This window comes from Pocillopora verrucosa, chromosome 3 (assembly GCF_036669915.1).
Source record: "Pocillopora verrucosa isolate sample1 chromosome 3, ASM3666991v2, whole genome shotgun sequence".
In the NCBI taxonomy this organism is placed as follows: Eukaryota; Metazoa; Cnidaria; class Anthozoa; order Scleractinia; family Pocilloporidae; genus Pocillopora; species Pocillopora verrucosa.
This window is the reverse complement of record NC_089314.1, coordinates 5546618-5566544: the sequence shown is the minus strand read 5'-3', so window position 1 is coordinate 5566544 and position 19927 is coordinate 5546618. Positions and strand designations below refer to the sequence as shown.

The 19927-nt window shown below is 35.1% G+C and overlaps 3 protein-coding genes across 5 annotated transcripts in view; 2 read left to right on the top strand and 1 right to left on the bottom strand.

The window, feature by feature from the left end:
- Positions 1 to 3014: 3014 nt before the first annotated feature.
- LOC131798037 (beta-1 adrenergic receptor-like) lies at positions 3015 to 4189 on the top strand. Its single transcript, XM_059115710.2, has one exon. It carries the CDS (start codon positions 3062 to 3064, stop codon positions 4028 to 4030), a length of 969 nt encoding a protein of 322 aa, XP_058971693.2. The 5' UTR covers positions 3015 to 3061; the 3' UTR covers positions 4031 to 4189.
- A 934-nt stretch (positions 4190 to 5123) lies between these two features.
- The window catches only part of LOC131798624 (5-hydroxytryptamine receptor 4-like), a 27045-nt gene continuing 12241 nt past the window's right edge, over positions 5124 to 19927 (bottom strand). Inside the window, exons 1-2 of one of the 2 annotated variants that reach the window (XM_059116325.2) lie at positions 9536 to 9642; positions 5124 to 7223 (exon numbers count right to left, since the gene is read on the bottom strand). In XM_059116325.2, the coding sequence (XP_058972308.2) occupies positions 6303 to 7199 (897 nt within the window). In that variant the 5' untranslated portion in view covers positions 7200 to 7223; positions 9536 to 9642 and the 3' untranslated portion in view covers positions 5124 to 6302. Of the gene's footprint in view, positions 7224 to 9535; positions 9643 to 19927 lie in introns of those variants that run through there. The other variant, XM_066163941.1, reaches the window with a different exon arrangement.
- LOC131798542 (adenosine receptor A1-like) overlaps positions 12344 to 19927 on the top strand; it is a 12948-nt gene continuing 5364 nt past the window's right edge. The window contains exon 1 of one of the 2 annotated variants that reach the window (XM_059116197.2): positions 12344 to 12433. The gene's annotated coding sequence lies outside the window, so the exon portion shown is untranslated. Of the gene's footprint in view, positions 12434 to 17465; positions 17577 to 19927 lie in introns of those variants that run through there. The other variant, XM_059116203.2, reaches the window with a different exon arrangement.

Below are 19927 nucleotides of genomic sequence, written 5' to 3'. Positions count from 1 at the left end.
GCAACAGGACATACGGTAACCAATCAAACTGATCGCATGTTGTGACTGACTACATGCATAGTTTTTTTTTTATCTCTGCAATAAAACGCTGATATTGCAGCCGATGTTATATATACTTGAAGTAAGGCAAACTTCAAAATATTTTGGAACTGTAGTCTAATCAATTACTTTGCTTTTTGAATTTAGAAGGTCTCACCACAGACATTGAAAGGCGAAAGACAAACAATTATTTCAAGATTGACCTTATTCATTTCGTTCCAATTTCGTTTAAGCTATGTTATTTCCCACAGAAGGGCATCTGTTTTTGTCATTTATTGTATTGTCCGATAATTTTTTTTTGGAAAATATGGTATTTATTTTCACGTCGAGTTTCAAGTATTGTGATACCACTAATTAAGGATATCTTTTATAACGATGAAGCTGAATGCAGAGGATGTAGCCCCCCAGGACGGAAATCCACGCGGCAAATAGCTTGAGTTATTCACCCACACTAAGGGCAATATTGCTGGTGTTTCTCCAAATAATTCAGGGTGTATTCAAGTCATTGCTAATCAAAGTACAGCGAAGAAACACCGCCTATCTGCTGATGTGTGAGTTCCCCGATATTGTGACAGTGACACTTACCATCAGACAAAGTAAGCCTTGGATTGACTTTAGCTATATTTGATTTGTCATGAAATTATTTGGCATAAAATTGGAAACTTGTTTTTTGCTGGCAAAAGATTTCGACGGTACTTCAAGACTTTAACACGAGTTTTGTATTGCAAACAAGAGAAAAGAAACGCAAATTCAAACTAAAATTCGCTTTACATCTTATCAATAATTGATCCTGATGTTTTATGCTTGTTTTCTTCAAAGTTCAATGTTCTCCGTTCAGCGTATAGTTGACCTTCAAGCTTGGGAGAAGAGGTTCTAAGAGCTCATTTGTCATAAAAACAAGCTATACACCGATGTGTTTTGTTATCGCAAGGAAATAATATTTTGTAAGAAACGCATACTCTCTTCCCAATATTATTTCTCAGTTCGGCACGACTCTTTATGATTAAATTAATTTTCCTGCATTATTTAGTTGAGAATTTTAGAGTGAATAAAAACTGAGGAACACTTCTATTCGAAGAGAGCAAAATGCAGGGTTGTAACTGATGACTATCGGAAATATAATGGAGGGCAAAAGATATCATATCGGTTAGGCATAACAACTTACGAATTATAGCGAAACATTTCTACAGCACATTTGAAATTGCGCTATGTTGATAATTTTCAGTTAAACTAAAAAGGTGAACTATGGTAGGATTCCACGGCTCGTCTTTCGAATATATCAAATATTTAAAAGATTTGAGGTTTTCTTTACATTTGCCGTAAGTTCCAGGGCTCTCTTGGCATTTTTACTTCTATGAGATATTTTGTACGCACTAATGAAAAAATAAAACCTTAGGCGAGCTAAAAGGATTTTACTAGACAAAACAACGTACCATTTGGCTATGGAGATCATTCCATATCTCTTGACCGCAGCTCAGAATCAATGGCGTCATCCAGATGGACGCTGTAAGTAGTAATAATATATATATATATATATATATATATGGATAAATAATTGCTTTTCGCGTATTCTTCGATTCTGTTTCGGCATAAGTGTACTTTAATGTCAAGCTGCTGAATATTCTATAAACTTGTGAACATCAGAAAATATGAACATGACTAATTGATTTTCATGTAGTATAAGGCTTAAGTTCCATTTGCACTTGAACTAAGGCATAGATTTTGTAATTTCGATTGTTTTTGAAAGTAGAAATATAAAGAAATTCTTAAAACTTCTCATAATGAGTAGAAAGTGCAAGCACTGTAGAGAGCGAGTTGTTCTTGTTGACTTTTTCTTAATAAAACAAGTCATATCTTACAGGTTTACATATCATAAATCTTCGAACTTTATTACTAATCAGAATAAGGGGAGACGAATTGAAGAAAGAAAGTCATGCTGTGTTTTAGCGTAATGAAAATTGAAATAAACACCGGTTTCAATATAATACACTTTAACAAGATTTATCAACATTTCGACTACCTGAAACAAAAAAAAAAACAAAACAAAACAAAATAAAACAAAGCTAAACCAAACTAAACAAAGCAAAGGAAAACATCAGCAAAAAACAAATATCCGAATGAAAGAAAGTAAGAAAAGAAAAACACGTAGCATTTCAGCTTGATAAGAGTGAAAATAATGATAGGCAGGAGACCATGACAGGCACAATGGTAAGATGATGAAATCGAATACTTATTTAGGATAAATTAACACTTGACTCATAAAGAGCAAAAAAAATCAGACAAAAACAAGCAGCTCACTACGTTATATATAGAATACTGATTGATTTGCTTAGAATTTCCTTTCCGTTCCTCTATACTGCTGGCAGGGATCAAGTAAGATTTATGTCAAATACAAATTAAAAGCGAAGCGAAGCGACGCACAACTTTATAGAGTGACCTTGGAAATGCAAATTTCAAGTTAAATGAAAAATAATTTTGAGACAGATGTTTCAAAAAGGTGTAAGTTTCCTGCCCTTGTCCTTCCTACGATGACACTTATCATCGTGTCATACTCTTCACAGTTTGTACACACACATGCAGTTATTAAGAAACAATAGTTATTTGACATATTTCTTTTGTTTATCTTATGTCATTGAGGACACTTAACGAGCAACTGGCAGACGGTTTCTTTTTTGTTTTGTTTTCATTAGAACTACATTAAAGAACTTTGAATGTATTTGCTTCGTTGAATAATTTACGAGGAGAACTTTGGTGTTGCTAGGACACGGATATTACTCACCTCAATTTTCAGAGTCGACGATAGCTCTTTTTACCTGAAATTTGCATTTCTATTAACGCTTTTCTAGCTTTCTGGTGTTTTTAATGGCAATACTCTAACAACCCAAGTGTGCCAGATTGAATCTATTACAATTTAACCTCTAAACAATCTATAACGGTATTCTGCAGATCTCAAGCCGTTAGTGGAATGAATAACAGCAGCAAAAATGCCACACATACCTCAGAAACAGCAGAAATTACGAATATGGAATTTTCATCCTTTATTTTGTGGTGCTTTGCTTTCGGAGCAGTGGGCATTATTGTTATCATCGCAAATATCATTACAATACTGGTTTTTTTCTCAAGCAAATACCTCTTACGCAAACGACACAACCATTTCTTGATCCTATTGGCAATCTCTGATATAATAGTTGGGCTGGTTGTGATACCGTTGTACATTTATCAGCTGGTGTCTTGGTGGACCAACGAACACAGCGTGCTGAGAAATACCCTTTACGACATCTTCACATCAATGGACATCTTATGTGGATTTGCTTCCATCTTCACATTGGCAGTAATTGCTGCAGATCGAGTGTACGCTATCGTATTTCCGTTTTACCACAAAGTCCCTCCTAAAGGAGTTTATCCTTGCATGATAGCTACTGTTTGGGTTTTATCCGGCCTATTAGTAGTGTACTTCTTTTTGTTTCGGATAAATATTCTCCCCAGAGAAGCTTTCGTTTATCTGTTGTTAATTAGCATATCGCTCTCCCTTCTCGTTATTTGCACTTCTTATTTACTAGTGTGGGCTCGTGTGAGATGTTTCGCAATCACTCATGGTTTGAAGGGAGCTTCATTCAGAGAGAGACGCTTAGCAGAGCTGTTGTTTTTAATCACTGTTATTTTCATGTTTACCTGGTTACCTTTCCACATTGTGAATTTTATATTTCACTTTTGTGCAAATCCAAAATGTCAGCCTCCGACTAAACTTGTTTATTTCAGCAAACTTTTGCACTACAGTAATTCGTTTTTCAACCCCATAGTTTATTCTTACAGAAATATCGAGTTTCGACAATGTCTGAAACGGCTCGCGAAAAATGTAACGTCTCAGTCGAAACCTTTACTAGCAGAAAGGAAAGAACCAAATCTTAAAGGCGATCAGAGAAAAAGAAGGATGCTGCTAGAGAGGCAAGAAGCGTTTCGTCGCATTGTGTTGCAAGAAAGCAGAGTTTAGAATATACGATGATTGCGTATATAGCTATGAAACGGTAAAATTACTTTCTAGTTATAAAATACATAGTCCACAAATGATGACGTGTAACTCCTTAGGTGAATAATTCTTATCGTATTCCTATCTTTTAAATAATGGAGTAAAAATAATCTCGATGGAATATCAAAGCAACAATAACAAAAACATACATGAATCTATCTATTGGTTAGCTGTAAAAAAGAAATAAAACATACCCGCTAAACAAATGCGGGGGTGGAGCCAAAAAACAAAGAGATAACATTTAAAATTCGCATTTTATCTGACTGTTTACAGAATGCAAATAGCACTTTTGGGTAGTAAATTACCATATCTGTTTATGTATTGTAAAAATAGAGACTTTAACATCATCAGATGTAAAATTGAAAAAAAGGACATGCACTAAACAAAAGTTATGTCGGGTAAATCACAACAATTTGTCGAGAGAAAAGGCACTTTTCTATCTCGACCCAGCAGGTGTTTTCACGCCAAAGGCAACAATTTTTTTTTCAACACCTTTCAACGTTTGTCTCCGTCAAACCTCCCCCGTGGCTCAAAAATTTCATTCTTCCTCAACTGACTCGATTGTTTCCTTTAAATTTTATTTCTTTTGTTTGTGATTAGAATTCTTGCTTTCTTTTTATTTCTTCTATTTCTAATCAAACAATTTTTTAGCATTCCAGTCAGGCTCTCCACACACGTTCTGAATCTTAACGGAAAGTTTGCAATGATATGCAAATTTCCTCAGCGATCCACTGCCGTTGGACGCTCTAAAAGTGGTGTTTGACAGCGGGAGCATGTCTCAAGTTAGAAGCTGAATGGAAGGATTTGAAAATTTTTATGTAATCACTCCCGCCCGCTACTTTTAGGAATCTTAAGACGGGGAAATTGTAATTTAACCAATGTTGTGATAATGTTCAAAAGTTCTATGCTATTTAGAGCACACCTCTGCTTTAAATATGATACAGCAATTAGTGGATGGTTGTTTGTTTAATTCTTTTATTTCAACCACAATAACTAATAGTAATTGAACTGGGTGAAGTGCACTTTGTATAGGTAATCACATAATTTCGAGTGCAATTTGGTATAATTAAGCACGAATAAGTTTTTTCAAAGGCTAACAAAACTGCACGAGCCTGCAGGGCCAGTGCAATTTGTGGTTTTGAAAAAAATTACTGGTGCTTTTTTACTCTAAATTGCACGAGAAAAATCATGTGATTACTTATTAATAGTAAACATGAAAAAATACGAGATAGCTTATCATAATTACGCAGAAGCAAAGCGCACGAATCAAGTGCAAAATAATCTATTCAAATCCTGGAAGTGCGTTCGGCAAAAACAACCGCGTGCGATCAAAACAATAATATACAATGATGTTTTCACATCTTAAAGGCGCAAGAAAGTTTAAAGTCCTGCTAAACAGTTCAAGGAATTGTTCAGTCTGGTTTGTTACTTTTTTGCACTGAATTAACCCTCTTCTACATCGAATTACCCGAAAACTGTATTTATATTAACCAATCAGAACTGAGTAATTTTTTCATGTATCTTACTAGGTCTGAAATCATATGCGTGATTTGAAATCGCAAGTATTTTATCGGACCCAAACTGCATGATACAAAGTTCATTTACCACTTTATTACACCAATATTTAAATTGCAATATCAGTTGTTTAGACATGGGATTTTCTAGTCTGTTCAAATATTTTGTTGATCCAGTAGTGAGCTGGTTTGAAGAAGTTGCAAGAGCTTTTGTTGTATTTTTATTATTTTCGTGCAATTTGATTGGTATCTTGAAACAAGCGATTGGTTTCTGTATTTTAATAAAGCTTCCTCATTGGCTGGGGAAAAGACGCGATTTAGAGCAAAAAATTATACGATTCGTGAATAAAGCGCACAAATAAGAGCCAATCAGATTGCAAGGATCACCACTGATTTCAAAATCAATGTAATAAATCAATTAATTAAATTGATTTCACGGTAATTCATAATAACTATGATTGGTACCATTGGTAACCATTGGTACAAAGTTTTACTACTAAATCGGATGGTATAATGGACGTAATAGCCCTAAACACCACGATATTTAACAAAGCTGATGTGTTACCCTCTTTTTGAAATTTATCCTCTTTTCTTAGTCTTAGCACTCTTGATGTAGGCACATATAATTATACTTCAATGATAGCCTCTCGCAGCCCAAATGCTGTTTGTTGATAGCAAAGATGACCACTGGAAGCTCAAAGTTATCTTCCTTGACTTTAACTTCACAGTTCTTCTGCACCTCCGATGTTATCCAGTGGTATTTCTTCAATTTTGGGCGTTTCCTCCACGACGACAAATGTCTCTTTGCACAACTTTCTACCAAGTGCTATTCTAAATTCAGGCATTTGAAACGAATAGATAATCGGATTTATGAATGAGTTAGCATAGTGCAGTAATTTGCAGAAAAACAAGGCATTGTGAGGCAGCTTGGTCGTTAAACAGAAATCGCAGAAAAAGTTAATTATGTTCAGGAGATGGAAAGGTAGCCACGTAAGAACAAAAGTCAATGTGATGGTCAAAAGCATTCTTGCTACTTTTTTATCGCTCCCTGAAGCGCGGCCCTGAGAGGTAAAATAGAATTTAACCCTTATCCAAATGCCTAAATATGATGCACAAATGACGAGCAAGCATACGCTTAACGATGACATCATAACATAAAAGAATACGTCGAAGGAAATAGCGTGAAACTTGTACAATAAGTGAAGTATGGTGATAGCGAAGGAAAGAATCCACACCATTCCAATCATTAACAGGCATTTCAGATCTGTCAGAACGTGGACTCGGTAAAGCGGTCTGCAAAATGCGTAAAGGCGCTCCAAGCCAATGGCTGTTAGTGTGAAAACAGACGCAAAACCTGAAGCTATGTCCACAGAAGTATATACGCTTTGATATGTGACGTTGTCAATGTGATGGCTTAGCAGAATTATGTACATGGGAACGGTTATTGCGCCGACAAGTAAGTCAGCAGCGGCCAAGTTGAGTAGGAAATAGCTTGCACGCATCTGCATCAGCTTTTTACAACCACAGAAGGCGACTATTGTTAGGACGTTTCCTGACACGATGGCAAAAGTAATCAGGCTAAATGCTACACTCCATCCAATAGTTTGCGAAGACATCATCGTAAATGATATCAATAATCAAAACTGCAAAAGGGATGAGGAAAAAAATATTGTTAGAGGAAGTAAAGCTGTTAAGGCCAGTACAGTGGTAGATCATTCACTATTCTCTTGGGCTGCACTAATAGATTCTAGACCCTCGAGTCTTTCGCCCAATAGAGTACTGGCCCTAGGCCGGGGAAGACTGGATAAAGGTGATAAGTGCAATGAAGGTTATTTTCCAGAGTTCCAACTAATATAGTTGACCTATCACACTAGGCATTAACACAAGGTACTCGAGCCTCCGTGAGAAGAAAAGAAAAAAAACGGCGACAGGTGATGACTGAGTATTTGGCTGCGTTGTGTGGTTCCCTGTCATCAAAAAGTTTACCAAAGCATCGAGAATAAACCTCTTCCTTAAATGGTGGTCCTAAATTCTACTCTTCTGTATTTGTGTGGTTTGCTTCTCTCGCCTCAAAGGGAAATTATTTTGAAGACAGTAAAAGTATCTCTCAAAATCGAGGCCAAAGTCTCATGTGCATGTACATGGAAGAATAAAAATAAGCTCTGCCGTTATGAAAGAGGTTTGTGGAAAGTAAAATTTTAAGGGCATATTACACTGACTCATGCCTATCAGAGGGCTCGAGAAAGAGCTGGCTGAATCTGTGTTTCCGTTATTGATGAGGGTCCTTAAAGCCTCGATCATAGTGTTTATTCATTCGAAAATTGACTGCCTTTTTCGGGATCATTAGAATATTCATTAAAATATTAAGGAACCTTACTGGGGCATCAGGTAAATGTGACAGGTAACTACTATTGTGACACAACTAAAATCCTACACCCAACCCCCCTCCCCCCCCTTTAAAATAATAATATTCATTTTCAATAATTTTAAAATGATAAAAGAGCCGAGTCAGAATCTTGACAATAAAAATGCCACGTTTCTTTGAATCAGGAAAAATGAAAAGGAAACTGTTATTTATTTACATGAAAAATGGCAACACCTGAGAGGAACAAATTGGATCATGCTCAGTAATTAGTCAGAAAGTAAGCCTTTCTAATATTCTCTAATTTTTCCTCCGCTATTCTAGTGTTTTTCCAAAACTGGACAGACTAACACGTTCATTCTATTACCAACTGTTCACCATCAAATTTGAACAACATGGAAATATCTTGACGTTTAGTAACGGAGCAATCTTTCATTTAGCATCGGAAATTTTGCTTCCGATGCAAATTTTCGAGTGACATAAACAGAAATTATATTTAAATGAAGTACATTGTATTCTGATCTGTAGTCGATGTAGCGAAATGATTCTCGCAAGTGAGCCGCAATCGAAGAAATTGTAGCAAATTAACTAACTAGCATATTGGGTTTAGGAAAAAGTCTTTCTCAGTCTTTAAGTATCACTGTGCTTTTATTGAAACCTATATTTTCTTTTTTTAAGTGTGAGTAAGTAATTGGGAAATTTTTCAACACAAATAAGAGCTTGAAGGAATAAATATTTTTGTCAACTCATAAGAATGCTCTAAAGATAGGGAAACAAATTAAAGTCGAAGTCGTAGACCGATACATTACTCATTAAAGGAATTTTTTCGGATGGTCTATTAGCCATAAGAGACTCCAAGGTAGCATCAACTAATATGCATTCCGAATTCAAGATATAAATCAGGTTTTACGCAAGAAAATTCAATTATGGTTTTCCTAAGAAGCAATTACTGCAGTTGGTGTTATTTTTTTTTCTGTTTTTTTTTTCCAAGTAGCTCAGGCGAAACAATGTGGACAAATTACAGCTTCTTTCAAAAGCTTCGCTTTGGTCCAAAATAGTTCACCTTCAATTTCCCTCACAATTGACGGGAATCAAGATATTTTATTCAACAATGCAGTCTTTAGCAATTCATGAATAAACGGTAGCTGGAGGCACCCCTTCAAATAACGTCTTTTCGATGTGTTTTACTCGAGATTTCTAGCTAAAATAAAAATCAATGGATCAGGTTAAAATTAGGTTACTCTGTGTTTCCTCATTCCTGGCCAACTTCTTTGTAACACTGATCGATTTTTTATGTTTTAAAAAGATGCATTTTTGCTTAATTTCCAAATGTACTGAGTCAGAAGCTATCAGTCGGTTATCAATGACTTAAAATGTCATTCGGATCTACGACTACATTTAATGATAAAAAACCTTTCTATTAGAAAATCCCACCTTCTAGTTCCCGTTGTAAAGACGAAGAACCCAATTTATCATTCACAGATCTAGAGGATCTTTTCGTCGACAGTTTCTATAAATATAAATGCCATAATCGTTAAATACGGTTGGTCTATGAAAGCAGAAGGCGTCAGGACGTTTTAAGCAATACATCACCTTGGAATTGTGGTTATTCCTTCTTAGGTAAGTATAGAGAAATTTTGAAACGGCGCTCAGTTTCTTGCGATCGAAAGCTCTCGATCTACTTTCAGCTGCAACTTCCTGTATTCAAGTTTAGAATGATTAGTTAAGTTTACAGTGTTTGGTGCCTAAAGGCTGAGCGCCCTACTGGGAAGAGAAAAGTTATTAAATCGATCCCTCATATTTGTGGGTAGGTGAAATTTGGATTTTTTTTTTAAATCTATCATAATTGAATATTTCATTTTGTTGTATGTTTCACACCAATCCTCTGATTTCATGCATTCTTCCAAATTTGAGCTAAAATGGGATCGGAAATAAGCCAGTGTAAGGGATTTAGAGCCAGATTCTCATTAGGAAACAGCGGAAAAGGCCGAGTCAAATCCCGCTGAACAAATTAACGGGAAACGTTCAATCAGCGAACTAAAGGAACATTACTTCTTTCCAGCCGGCATCTTCCAAAAAAGAACTGTTTTACCAAGCACCCCCCCGAAAAAGAAAGATAAATTCAATGAAGTTTAGTTTTTTCTTCCTGCAGTTCCTGTCTAATCGTATTTTAAATTTTAGGGGTCAAAATAGAATTTAAATCAAACTAAAAGGTTTGCAACAGCTGTTCTATAAATTAATTGACGCGATATAATTATGAAAATAGGGAGCAACTTATCGGAAAAATTGTTAAGAATAACAAAGAGTAAAACTAATTAGAAACAGCAGCATCCTTTGAAAAAAGGCCTGATTTGATAAAAAAGCACATTATTTGGAAATCATGTTTATACTATGATTTGAATAGTAGAGTAGCGCGTGCGTAAGTCAATATCACTTCTTTTTAGAGATTTTAAGTAAAAACTTACGAAATCAATAAAACAATATAGAAAAAGAGGCTACAGCAACATAATGACCGAGAAAAACCAACATAAGACAGTGAGATGTCCTAAAGATGAACTAAGAGCGGGATTTTAGCATGCATAAAGATGATACAACAACAACGACGGCAAAAACATTAAAAACAAAGCAAATGATGATTCCGAAAAGTTGCACTGAGCAGTGGGTTCTTAGAATGGTGATAGGTGATAGTGGAGCCAGGGGCTGGAAGAGAGGGGGTGGGGGGTGGGGTTAGTTAGCTGTTGATTATTGCAAAGCTTTTGGACACGAGACAGGTATACGTTTCGATGAATTGTCTCTTAAATGTGTCTCCTGTTGTCATAGGATTTCAATAGAAAAACAGATGCTGGAAATATGGATTGGTACAATGTATACATCTAATTGCGGAAAATGATATTTAAGGAAAAAGGAAAAAGAAAAAGGAAGGAAGCAAAAGCAAAACACATACGAATCAGCATATATCATAACCAAACGGTACTACAATATCATTCTTTTTTTTACTTTTACGATCAAAGGAAGTTTCTAGACAAAATCCGATACCCTCACGCGGTTTACAAGAATTTACAAAATTATTCGGCTGGCACGTATATGGCCAACGTATATAGCTAGAGGGGAAGTTTGTATGCTAATAAATATGTATTTGGCTTTTTCCTTTTTTTTTTTTAATTTTGCTTTTTGCTATGATAACGTTATTGCAATTGAGTACATATATTTATGTACAAATGTTTTGTGAGAGTTACGTTATAAATCGAAAAGTTAATAAAGCGTTCCCTTTGGTACAGAATTAAGAATTCTATCCTTAACAAAGCGAGGCTTTTGACCAATCCCATAATTCCAAAAACAAAATATTGATATCCAATTCCGTGTCCGATTTGGACAGATGTTACTAAAGTTTAAATAAATTACTGTCACAATCTTTAATGAGAATTGCAACATAAAAGGTTCCTTTCACTTTTATTAATCATTTCATGTATACTGTGTTCCTACATCTAAAAGGGAAAGTAGAATGAAAATTGCTTCTTAGCGGAAGACTAGAAAAATTGTTAGCTTTATCCAATTGTACGTGGGATTGGAATATCCCCCACACAACAATATATTTAAGCGCGACTTCCCCTTGTCAAAACCACACAAATTAAAGCTTTTTCCCACAAAATCACCGCAGGCGTTCCACTGATATGAAATGCTGTAATTTGAGAAACTTGGCAGGTGGTCCTATTGGTTAATTCTTACTACACAAATATATTTCGTTATTTGCGCGAGTTTGCGTGAAAGAAACTACTAGAAGCTACGGTTATTTGCAGAAGTTGAAATATGGTTTTGCACGAATACAAATTGTGTGCGGGTGTCGTTTAAATAATAATCGTTGGTACAATGGAAATCAAATGACATGGATCCAACCGCAACATTTTTGCTTAGGGCAGTCGGCGTTTCAAATGAATTTGCGCGTCTCAAATCTTTGATACCACGATTCATGTTTGTATTGGTAAAATGATTGTTGATTTTACGTGACAAAGTGCACCAGAACATCTTCTCAATTTTCTCGTGAAATTTTGCTAGGAAAATGTAGCATATTCAAAGTCCAACTGATTGACGGAGCTTTCCTCGTTTTTAATTTAAAATTTGCAGACAAGTGCATCGTCAGATTTTTGTTGTTTTCTTTTAGACAATTTAAGCTTAATTGTCGAAATTCTAAAATAAGAATTACTGCTTTGCCTTGTATCAAAATATGATTTGAAGAGCTGTTTTGGCGAAGTTTTATCTACCATCTGTAATTGGCCTAAAAGAAAGGTGACGGTATTATTTAAGATGGTAGATGTAAGTCAAGCCCGACGCTGAATCATTTGCGACAATATTCAACAATTTTTACAATTAGCATATTCCTAATGTAAACATCCTGATATGAGATATGAAACATTGAAACCTCAAACTGTGGACTCCATTATCAGTTTTCCTCTCACAGCGAAGTTAAGGTCAAAAGGATAATGTCTTTCTGAGGTAAGTCTGCAAAGTAAATCTGAAAATTTATATCAAATTGACTCGTAAATATGCGAAAATTACAAATTCTTGAAACGAATCAAGTAAGCAAGAGGATCAGGAGTTCGACCGATCGAAATATTCTAAAACAATGTTCTTCCTGTTTCCCCTTTCTGTTTTCGGAATTTCCCATAAATGAAAAGAATCCTGTCGATGTAAGATCGAGGCCTGAAACCAAAACATACACTTGATTTCTAAACACTTTTGTTTCGTGAATTCTCTTACTCGACTCCGTCTAGAAAAATGTAATTCTTCTGTAATTTATTCCCTCTAAAGACATCTTTTCAAATTTCGTAATACAAACTGCAGCTGTGGTAACATTACTGGCTTTTGTAAATCTACTTGTCGTTCAGCGAAAATCGAGACGTAATTCATGGTAATTTTTGCAGTGGATGCAGTTTAACCTATGTCGGCTTTGTTAATCTTTCATAATTCAAAATGCTCTAAGACATATTAAATAATTCGTTTTGCACAAAAAAGTTCTAATTAGCGGTGTTTTGTATCTCAAATCTATTAATGCCATATTTGGAAACTTACATTTATCACTGAGCCATATAGGATATGTGTAACGTTTTCGAAAGAGACGATGAGAGGATAATTTAGTCTATTTTCACGGACACACAAAAAATAGCAGATGTTTTTCTTCGGTTAGCTATTCATTCTTTGGATCAACTGAGACAATTTGGCTGTGTCAAATCAATTTAATCATAGCTATGTTTAACTATGAATATAGTGTCTCTAACGAGCAGAGAGGTAGATTGAGGAACTGAATAAGAATTGGCGACATTTTGTAATTAACTTATAACTATAATTGTACAGGGCAAAATTTGTCGCTTAAAACTTGACAAGCATAAAGAAAATAAAATGTAATAAGCGTGAAAATATATGCTAGCGGTGAGGAGAGAATTCTTGATTTTTGTCTGCGGTTCATTTCTTAATTGTTGTTTGCCAAACATATAAGGGATTTTTTTTTTTGGTTTATCTTTTAAGTGTTCTCTTCTTGAACTGAAAGCTTTTAAAATTGGATTTTTAAGAGGTATCCAGGATATACATGGAGTTTATTCAAAACATCGACGTTATCATGCTACATACACCTGCTGTTAAATGTTTGGTGCTTACTGACTAACGGCAACCATTCAAAAATGGAATAAACATTCCCTGGAGACGCTTTAAGCTAACGAGCTAACGTTTCGTCGAATAAACTGACGTGATAGTTGAAAATCGGACTGTATCGAAATTTACACCCTATGGTAGATTACATAGCCTTAGCTTCGATTTATTCAGGACGACAGGTCTTTCTTTCAATTTCAGATATTTTAAAGGAAATATCAGTGTAGGAGGATGGCAGGTGCGGAACAAAAACATGATTAATTTGAAATGAAAGCATTTAATCTAAACGGGATTATTCTTCCATTTGATGGTTCTGTGAACGATATGTCTGACTGACTTTCTCGACGTTTAAATATATATTCTGTTTATATTCTCCAACGTAATCATTTGCATGCACCCAACAGGCAATTTATTCTCCTTGTGAGAGCTTCCAACTGGGATTCCAGTCTGAGTGCAACATTCATATGGAAACAGAATAAACCGCTGAGTTTGTATTCGTTGGTAACGGCAATGAAGGTTGATTGGAATGAATGTATTTGGTAGCGGTAATTCGATGTTCTTTATAGTACTTTGAGCCAACGAATAAATAGGATAACAGGTGAAAATATATATGTGAATTCCACATCTTACTAATAATTTTATGATTGAATCGTCGAGCTGAATTATACCATGGCTTGTAGCTGGCCTAACCATCAAGTGATTCAAAATCATCTTCCTTTTGTAAAATATTTGATAATCTTCTCCTGTTGAAAATATATTCTTTGTGCTGCTGTCAAAAATCTAACCCACTCTAACGCCAGTCAGTTTCCTGGTGTACAGTCTAACCTCTTAATGACTAATCCTGTACAAAAAATCAATCTAACAGACCTTTATAAGTTCCATGTACATGCGGCAGTTAGGTAATGATTTATTTTTTTTAGACTTTGAAGAAATAAGAAGAACACTCTATTGCAACTTCCGGAGTGCAACAAGGAATTTCTCAGGTTTCACATTAAGCGTGGAATTTTACAAAAGGAGGAAAAATGGTGAAAAGCCACGATGCCTCCCTTTTAGCTCAATTTACTCCACGTTTGAATTATAATGGAGGGTCGTTCTGCTGCTGTATTTCATCCAAGAAAAGTGAAAAACTGCACCGTGTTCATTTAGACTCTAAACGTAATATGTTTCGAAAAGTAAAATTGTTTGGGGAACCTCTTTCAGGGGCAGTTTCACAAAAACTCGCCTTAATCCTGCACGGACGGAGTGAGCGATTTCCCTTCCTCGCGCTATATTGTTTCTCTGACGCAATTTACTGCATTATGAGCGATGTAAGTTCAAGTTTAAGCTCTTAGTGGCCGTTTCTCCGCCCTAAAAAGTGCGAACATTTCCGTGAGACTGTGTCGTGGAGTTTGCGCAGTAGTAGTGTTTAAAGGCTAGGAAAATAAATGATGCCAAACAAAGAAGCCTCGTGGCTCTCATTGAGCAAGTAAAGGAGAAAAGTAATCAAGGCCCTGTATTATCATGAGGTAATTTTCATCGACACTGAGAGGACTCACTAACTTTACATACTTCGACAAGCAAGCTCATGATATGACCTTCACTGCGTTACACATATTGCCTCGAAGCTTTTGATCTATTTTACATTTTGGAAGAACAATTAGCGCAGGGGGGGGGGATTCAAGGGTCGGTTTATTCGACTTTCAAAGGATACCGCTATTAATCGTGCAAAAAACATCGCAATTTATCGATCGACACTCATACCTGGAGCACAATCGTGTATCCAGATAGCATATCAACAGTAATCGAAGAGATAGTCAAGCAATGCTATACAATTTTTCACCACTGAAAAGTGTTTTCGGAAAAATTTCGGGATTAAAATACAGACGCTGCAGGTCATTATCAGTTCTATCAATCATATTTACTTTGTTGAAGGTATATAGTTATTTGAAGTCCTGGGATTCTCGAGCAAAATTATGTTTATGTTAATTCTTTGTAAGAAATCTGACTATATTTCAGTTCCCCAGATAAGTGATGATACCTGCTCTTGTCGCGAGAATTTCAGTCTGAGAGTGAAAAATGTTTGAAACTTTATTTGTAATTAACAAAAATCAGTTCCAAGGCAAAATTGCACTTGAGCATTCTTTTGAGAAATTCCTCACCCTCTTACAATTTGAAACCTTGTCAAGTAAAATTTGAAATTACTTATGGCGCAAAGGCGGCGGGTCGAAACAAAACATTAACGGAGAACTAACTGAAGAATATTGATTGAAGATCCACCCCTGCACTAATCCTTTAGAAACGGTTGCTGTAAATAATGAATCAACATATTGCTGTTTGGGGAAAATCTCTTATTTAGACAAAATGTCTCAGTTTTGAGGGTTATTAATAATTTCTCAGATCAAACCTGAACTCATGAGTGCTCAGTTCTACGTCAAAAGAAAACAAACAAGTCTACAGAAGTTTTATTTAAGTTATAAACGCAGCCGTCGATCAACGAGAGATGTTTAAGAGTCATTTGCTTGGGAACCGAACGATTCCGGAATTGGATGCTCTTCCACAGAACTAAACAGACCTTGTTGGTGAGTTAGCTCATTCGAGGAGTGAAACAGTTAAAAGAATTTCCTATTTCTTATTACTTAGATTGTGATAACAATTTCATTACTCTGTCACTATTTTGCCACAACATTTTGTGAGAAGACAATTTCGATATGTACAGCTGGGTTTTAGTTGAATATTATAGATTTCTGGACGTAACATAAAAAATATCTCTTGAATCCTGCCGAACGTACATGGTAAACTCATTATGCAAATTGCACGAAAATAACTAGCAAGAATTAGCAGCAGGCTGTGAATCATAATTCATGCAACTTACACGTTACGAATATAACTTTAGTTTCTGTAATAATTATACTTCCTTTGGTACCAGTTTGCTGTTTTTAGACTTCGAAAAAATATGTGTTTTAGATTACCGATTTTTAAGCAGGTTGGCTTGATTGCTGATCGTGATTGGACAGGCACTTACACAAATTTTTCAAGATACTTTCGTATACATGACCCCATAGGTTTTGCGAGAGCCTAAAATTGATGAAATACAGGTAATTTAGAATGAAATTTAATTGCTCCTCAATCAAAAATATCTCAGTTTGTATTAAGAAAACTACCTACGCTACCCATTGAGAATATTTAAGTGAAAGTGATGCATTCTTTGCCTGATTGAGAACAAAAATAAAAAGATAGATTGCGAGTGAAGTAAAACTAATGAACTATTCCAAAAGAGGTCCCTTTATTTTTTCTTTAGTGAGGGCAGGTGGTCTTAGCTTTGTAGAAGGCCTTAGTTGTGGCAAATCAAAAACAAAAATCTTCGGATAAAAAAAATAAATATTTGATGATGGCCTTATTGACTTCAAGCTGCATAATACGACAAATATTAATCACACACTTGTCTTATCCTACGTATCTACTTGTCAGATATCTCTGTGAAGAGGTCATCTTATGCCGACAAAATAAATTGAACTTGAACTTTGTTTACTTAATATTTAATATCTCCAACCATAACCCCAGGCTATTATTAAGATTTTTTTCACTGCTGTGACTCCTTTAGGTGAATAAAATCCAAGAATTTTTTTCTGATTCAATGATTGGTGACTGAAAATATCCTAGTGGGAAAAACTGCATGGCGGACGCGCTATTTGTAAATTGTGTTTTTGTACACTTGGAGGGATGCACAAAAAGATAAAAATGTGGTTCCGCTTTGAACAATAGTGTTTACAAATAGGGCTTTTATGCTTTAACTCCAAAGCAATTTTAGGTATAGACTGACGCCTATTCATTCGACCACACGCAAATAAATAATTTTAACGTCGCGCGGAAGGTTAGACTAGAAGATTCGAAACAGTTTGGAGACCAACTGTTAAAGCAACCAGCGATCAAGCAACATTGTAAGTCTCGGTAATAGTTTCACACGGTTTCTTTTACCTTGGTGATTTTAGCAGAACTAAAAGATACCACGGCACTGGTAAGTACAGATTATGTTGTTCAATCGTACACTGCTGTGTCCCGGTAGAACGCTAATATTATTTGGGAGAAAAAAGTTTTACACAGCAACCGTGGTAAATGTACTTCATCCTATGCACCCAGTGAATAATTTTTATCTTTTCTATTATATTTTACGATTTACAAAATCGCCTAAAACTGCCTCATTCAAATAAAACAAACCCCCCCAAAAAAAACTCAGTAGAACTTTTTCTAAAGATAAAAGAAAAACAAATTACAAAAAGTTACTTCAAAGCCCCCAATCGGGACCTTTCAATTTTTCGTTGATTTGAATAACAGTTATTTCACAGACTTACTTTCGTGAATGACTAACAAAATTCAACATTTTGAGATACCAGCTTTAACATAGCTGTTATGACGATGAAATTACTGCTTTCTTCTCAAATATCAAATAAAATATATAAGAAATGATAAAGTACGACGAAAATGGGACTGCATATGGAGTTCCATTAGCAATGTACATATAATTCAAAATCATAAGAGATATTTGGTAAGTTAAATAATTAAAAACGTTTTAGATCTGCAATTTTTCGTCATAATTTGTATATCTAATGTATTGGCCAAGAAGTTAGCATTTGCGTTTACTGTCCATATCAGACAATCCGAAATGGCTCTTGACAGGAGCAAATATTTTAAGGTCATGATTTTTGACAGATTTAATTGAATTGAGAATCTACTGTCACGTTATTTGCTCGTTGTTTTGACTGCTGTCGTGTTTTAACCGTTTCTGTTCATTTTACTATGACAAGGAGAATAGCTGAAAGACAAAGGCAATAAAAGGCGTATAAAAAAACACATATTACTTCTGCTAAGTTCGGGTGACATTATTTCCTTAACCGCTTTGAAGCAATCCTTAATTAAAAATAGACTCTTCATATTTTAAGATAATCGCATTCCAATATCTGTGATATGTTCTAAAAAAAAAGACCAATGTTTATCACAAATTTGTAGTGGAGTGTAGAAATTTAAAAATTCAGATTTTACATTTTTTGTATTGTAATTTTTCTAAGGAAACACCTGTGTTATTATTCAGTCTAGATTTTGCATCCTCTTTTTATATATTTTATCTTTAACGTTTTATTGGGTAATGGTACTACCACTGTTTCCTTACATTGATTTTGTTACGTTTTCATTCCTTAGAATGTCAAAACATCTGCTACAATGGGAAGCATTTATCTTTACTACTTTTGTAGTCATGCGTAAGAACATAGTCTGTTAGGCATGCTTCGAAAAAAAATATTGGGTATGGTCTAGAAAATACGTAACGTGAGACATATTTCAGAATGTTTTCAAGAGTATATTTTCCTTTATTAAAATTTATTTTGCTCTATGTTTTGGGAAACAACATGATAATTTTAGATCTTCATTATTGTTATCATTATTATCGTTATTATTATTATTATCATTATCCTTATTATCTCTACATGTTATCACTGCCACTATTAACATCATTAGTATTATCAAGCCACTTTTTCCTAGACTGTCCAAAATTTCTCTGATAAGGGATGCCAAATATCTCACTAAGCACAGCTCCTTTTCAAGTTATGTTACTCGGCTGCACGCATAAATTAATGCCGTGAATGAAGTTTGGCTGAATATTTGTCTTGTATGGCAACGCTCTGAAGACACACGCCGAGATCTTTTGTTACCTTAGCGTCATTTACTAAATTCAAATGATATGCATTGATTCTTGTATTTCCATCACAGTAACTAATTAGTTTGCACCTTCACTTTGTTCTTGTTTGATCAAAAATGTGCATGACTGAAGCAAATATGGCCCTCTTTGACTTACTGTGCTCTACACTTCCTGAGGAATTTTGTTTTTAAAGATTTAACACGTTGAATGTGTTAACAATTATTTGAGCGTTTCGAAAGATTAGTATTATTAATGAATGCATATTGGAAGCCAAACATCCGTAACAGGCTGCTCTAAAGAAAACTTGATCAGAAATGGTAAGTAGCAAATGCGTATTCTTTCATTTGAGTTAGGGCACGTAGCTTAGAGAGTAGAAAACCGACTTTGACTTTGCTTGATATTCTTTCAAGCGAAAAGGACGAAAGTTATTAGCTGAATTGCAAACATGCTCGCCTCTCATGTTATTCCTCTAATTTGTGCGTTTCGTTTCTTCTTTTTTTTTCTAAATCTGATTTTTAAATTGGCACGGCTTTGATTACAAAAGATTCCAACGCTAGTTGACTGAAGAGAGCATTTCAGTCATTCATGACCTGAAGAAAAAAGATTTGAATCGTCAAACTGTTTGTAGCGGTACGATGGTCAAGGGTTGCTTAAATTTCACCCAGAAAGGTTTATCC

Coding starts and splice junctions, on each gene's coding strand:
- LOC131798037 (XM_059115710.2), top strand. CDS start 3,062: ATGGAATTTTCATCCTTTATTTTGTGGTGCTTTGCTTTCGGAGCAGTG.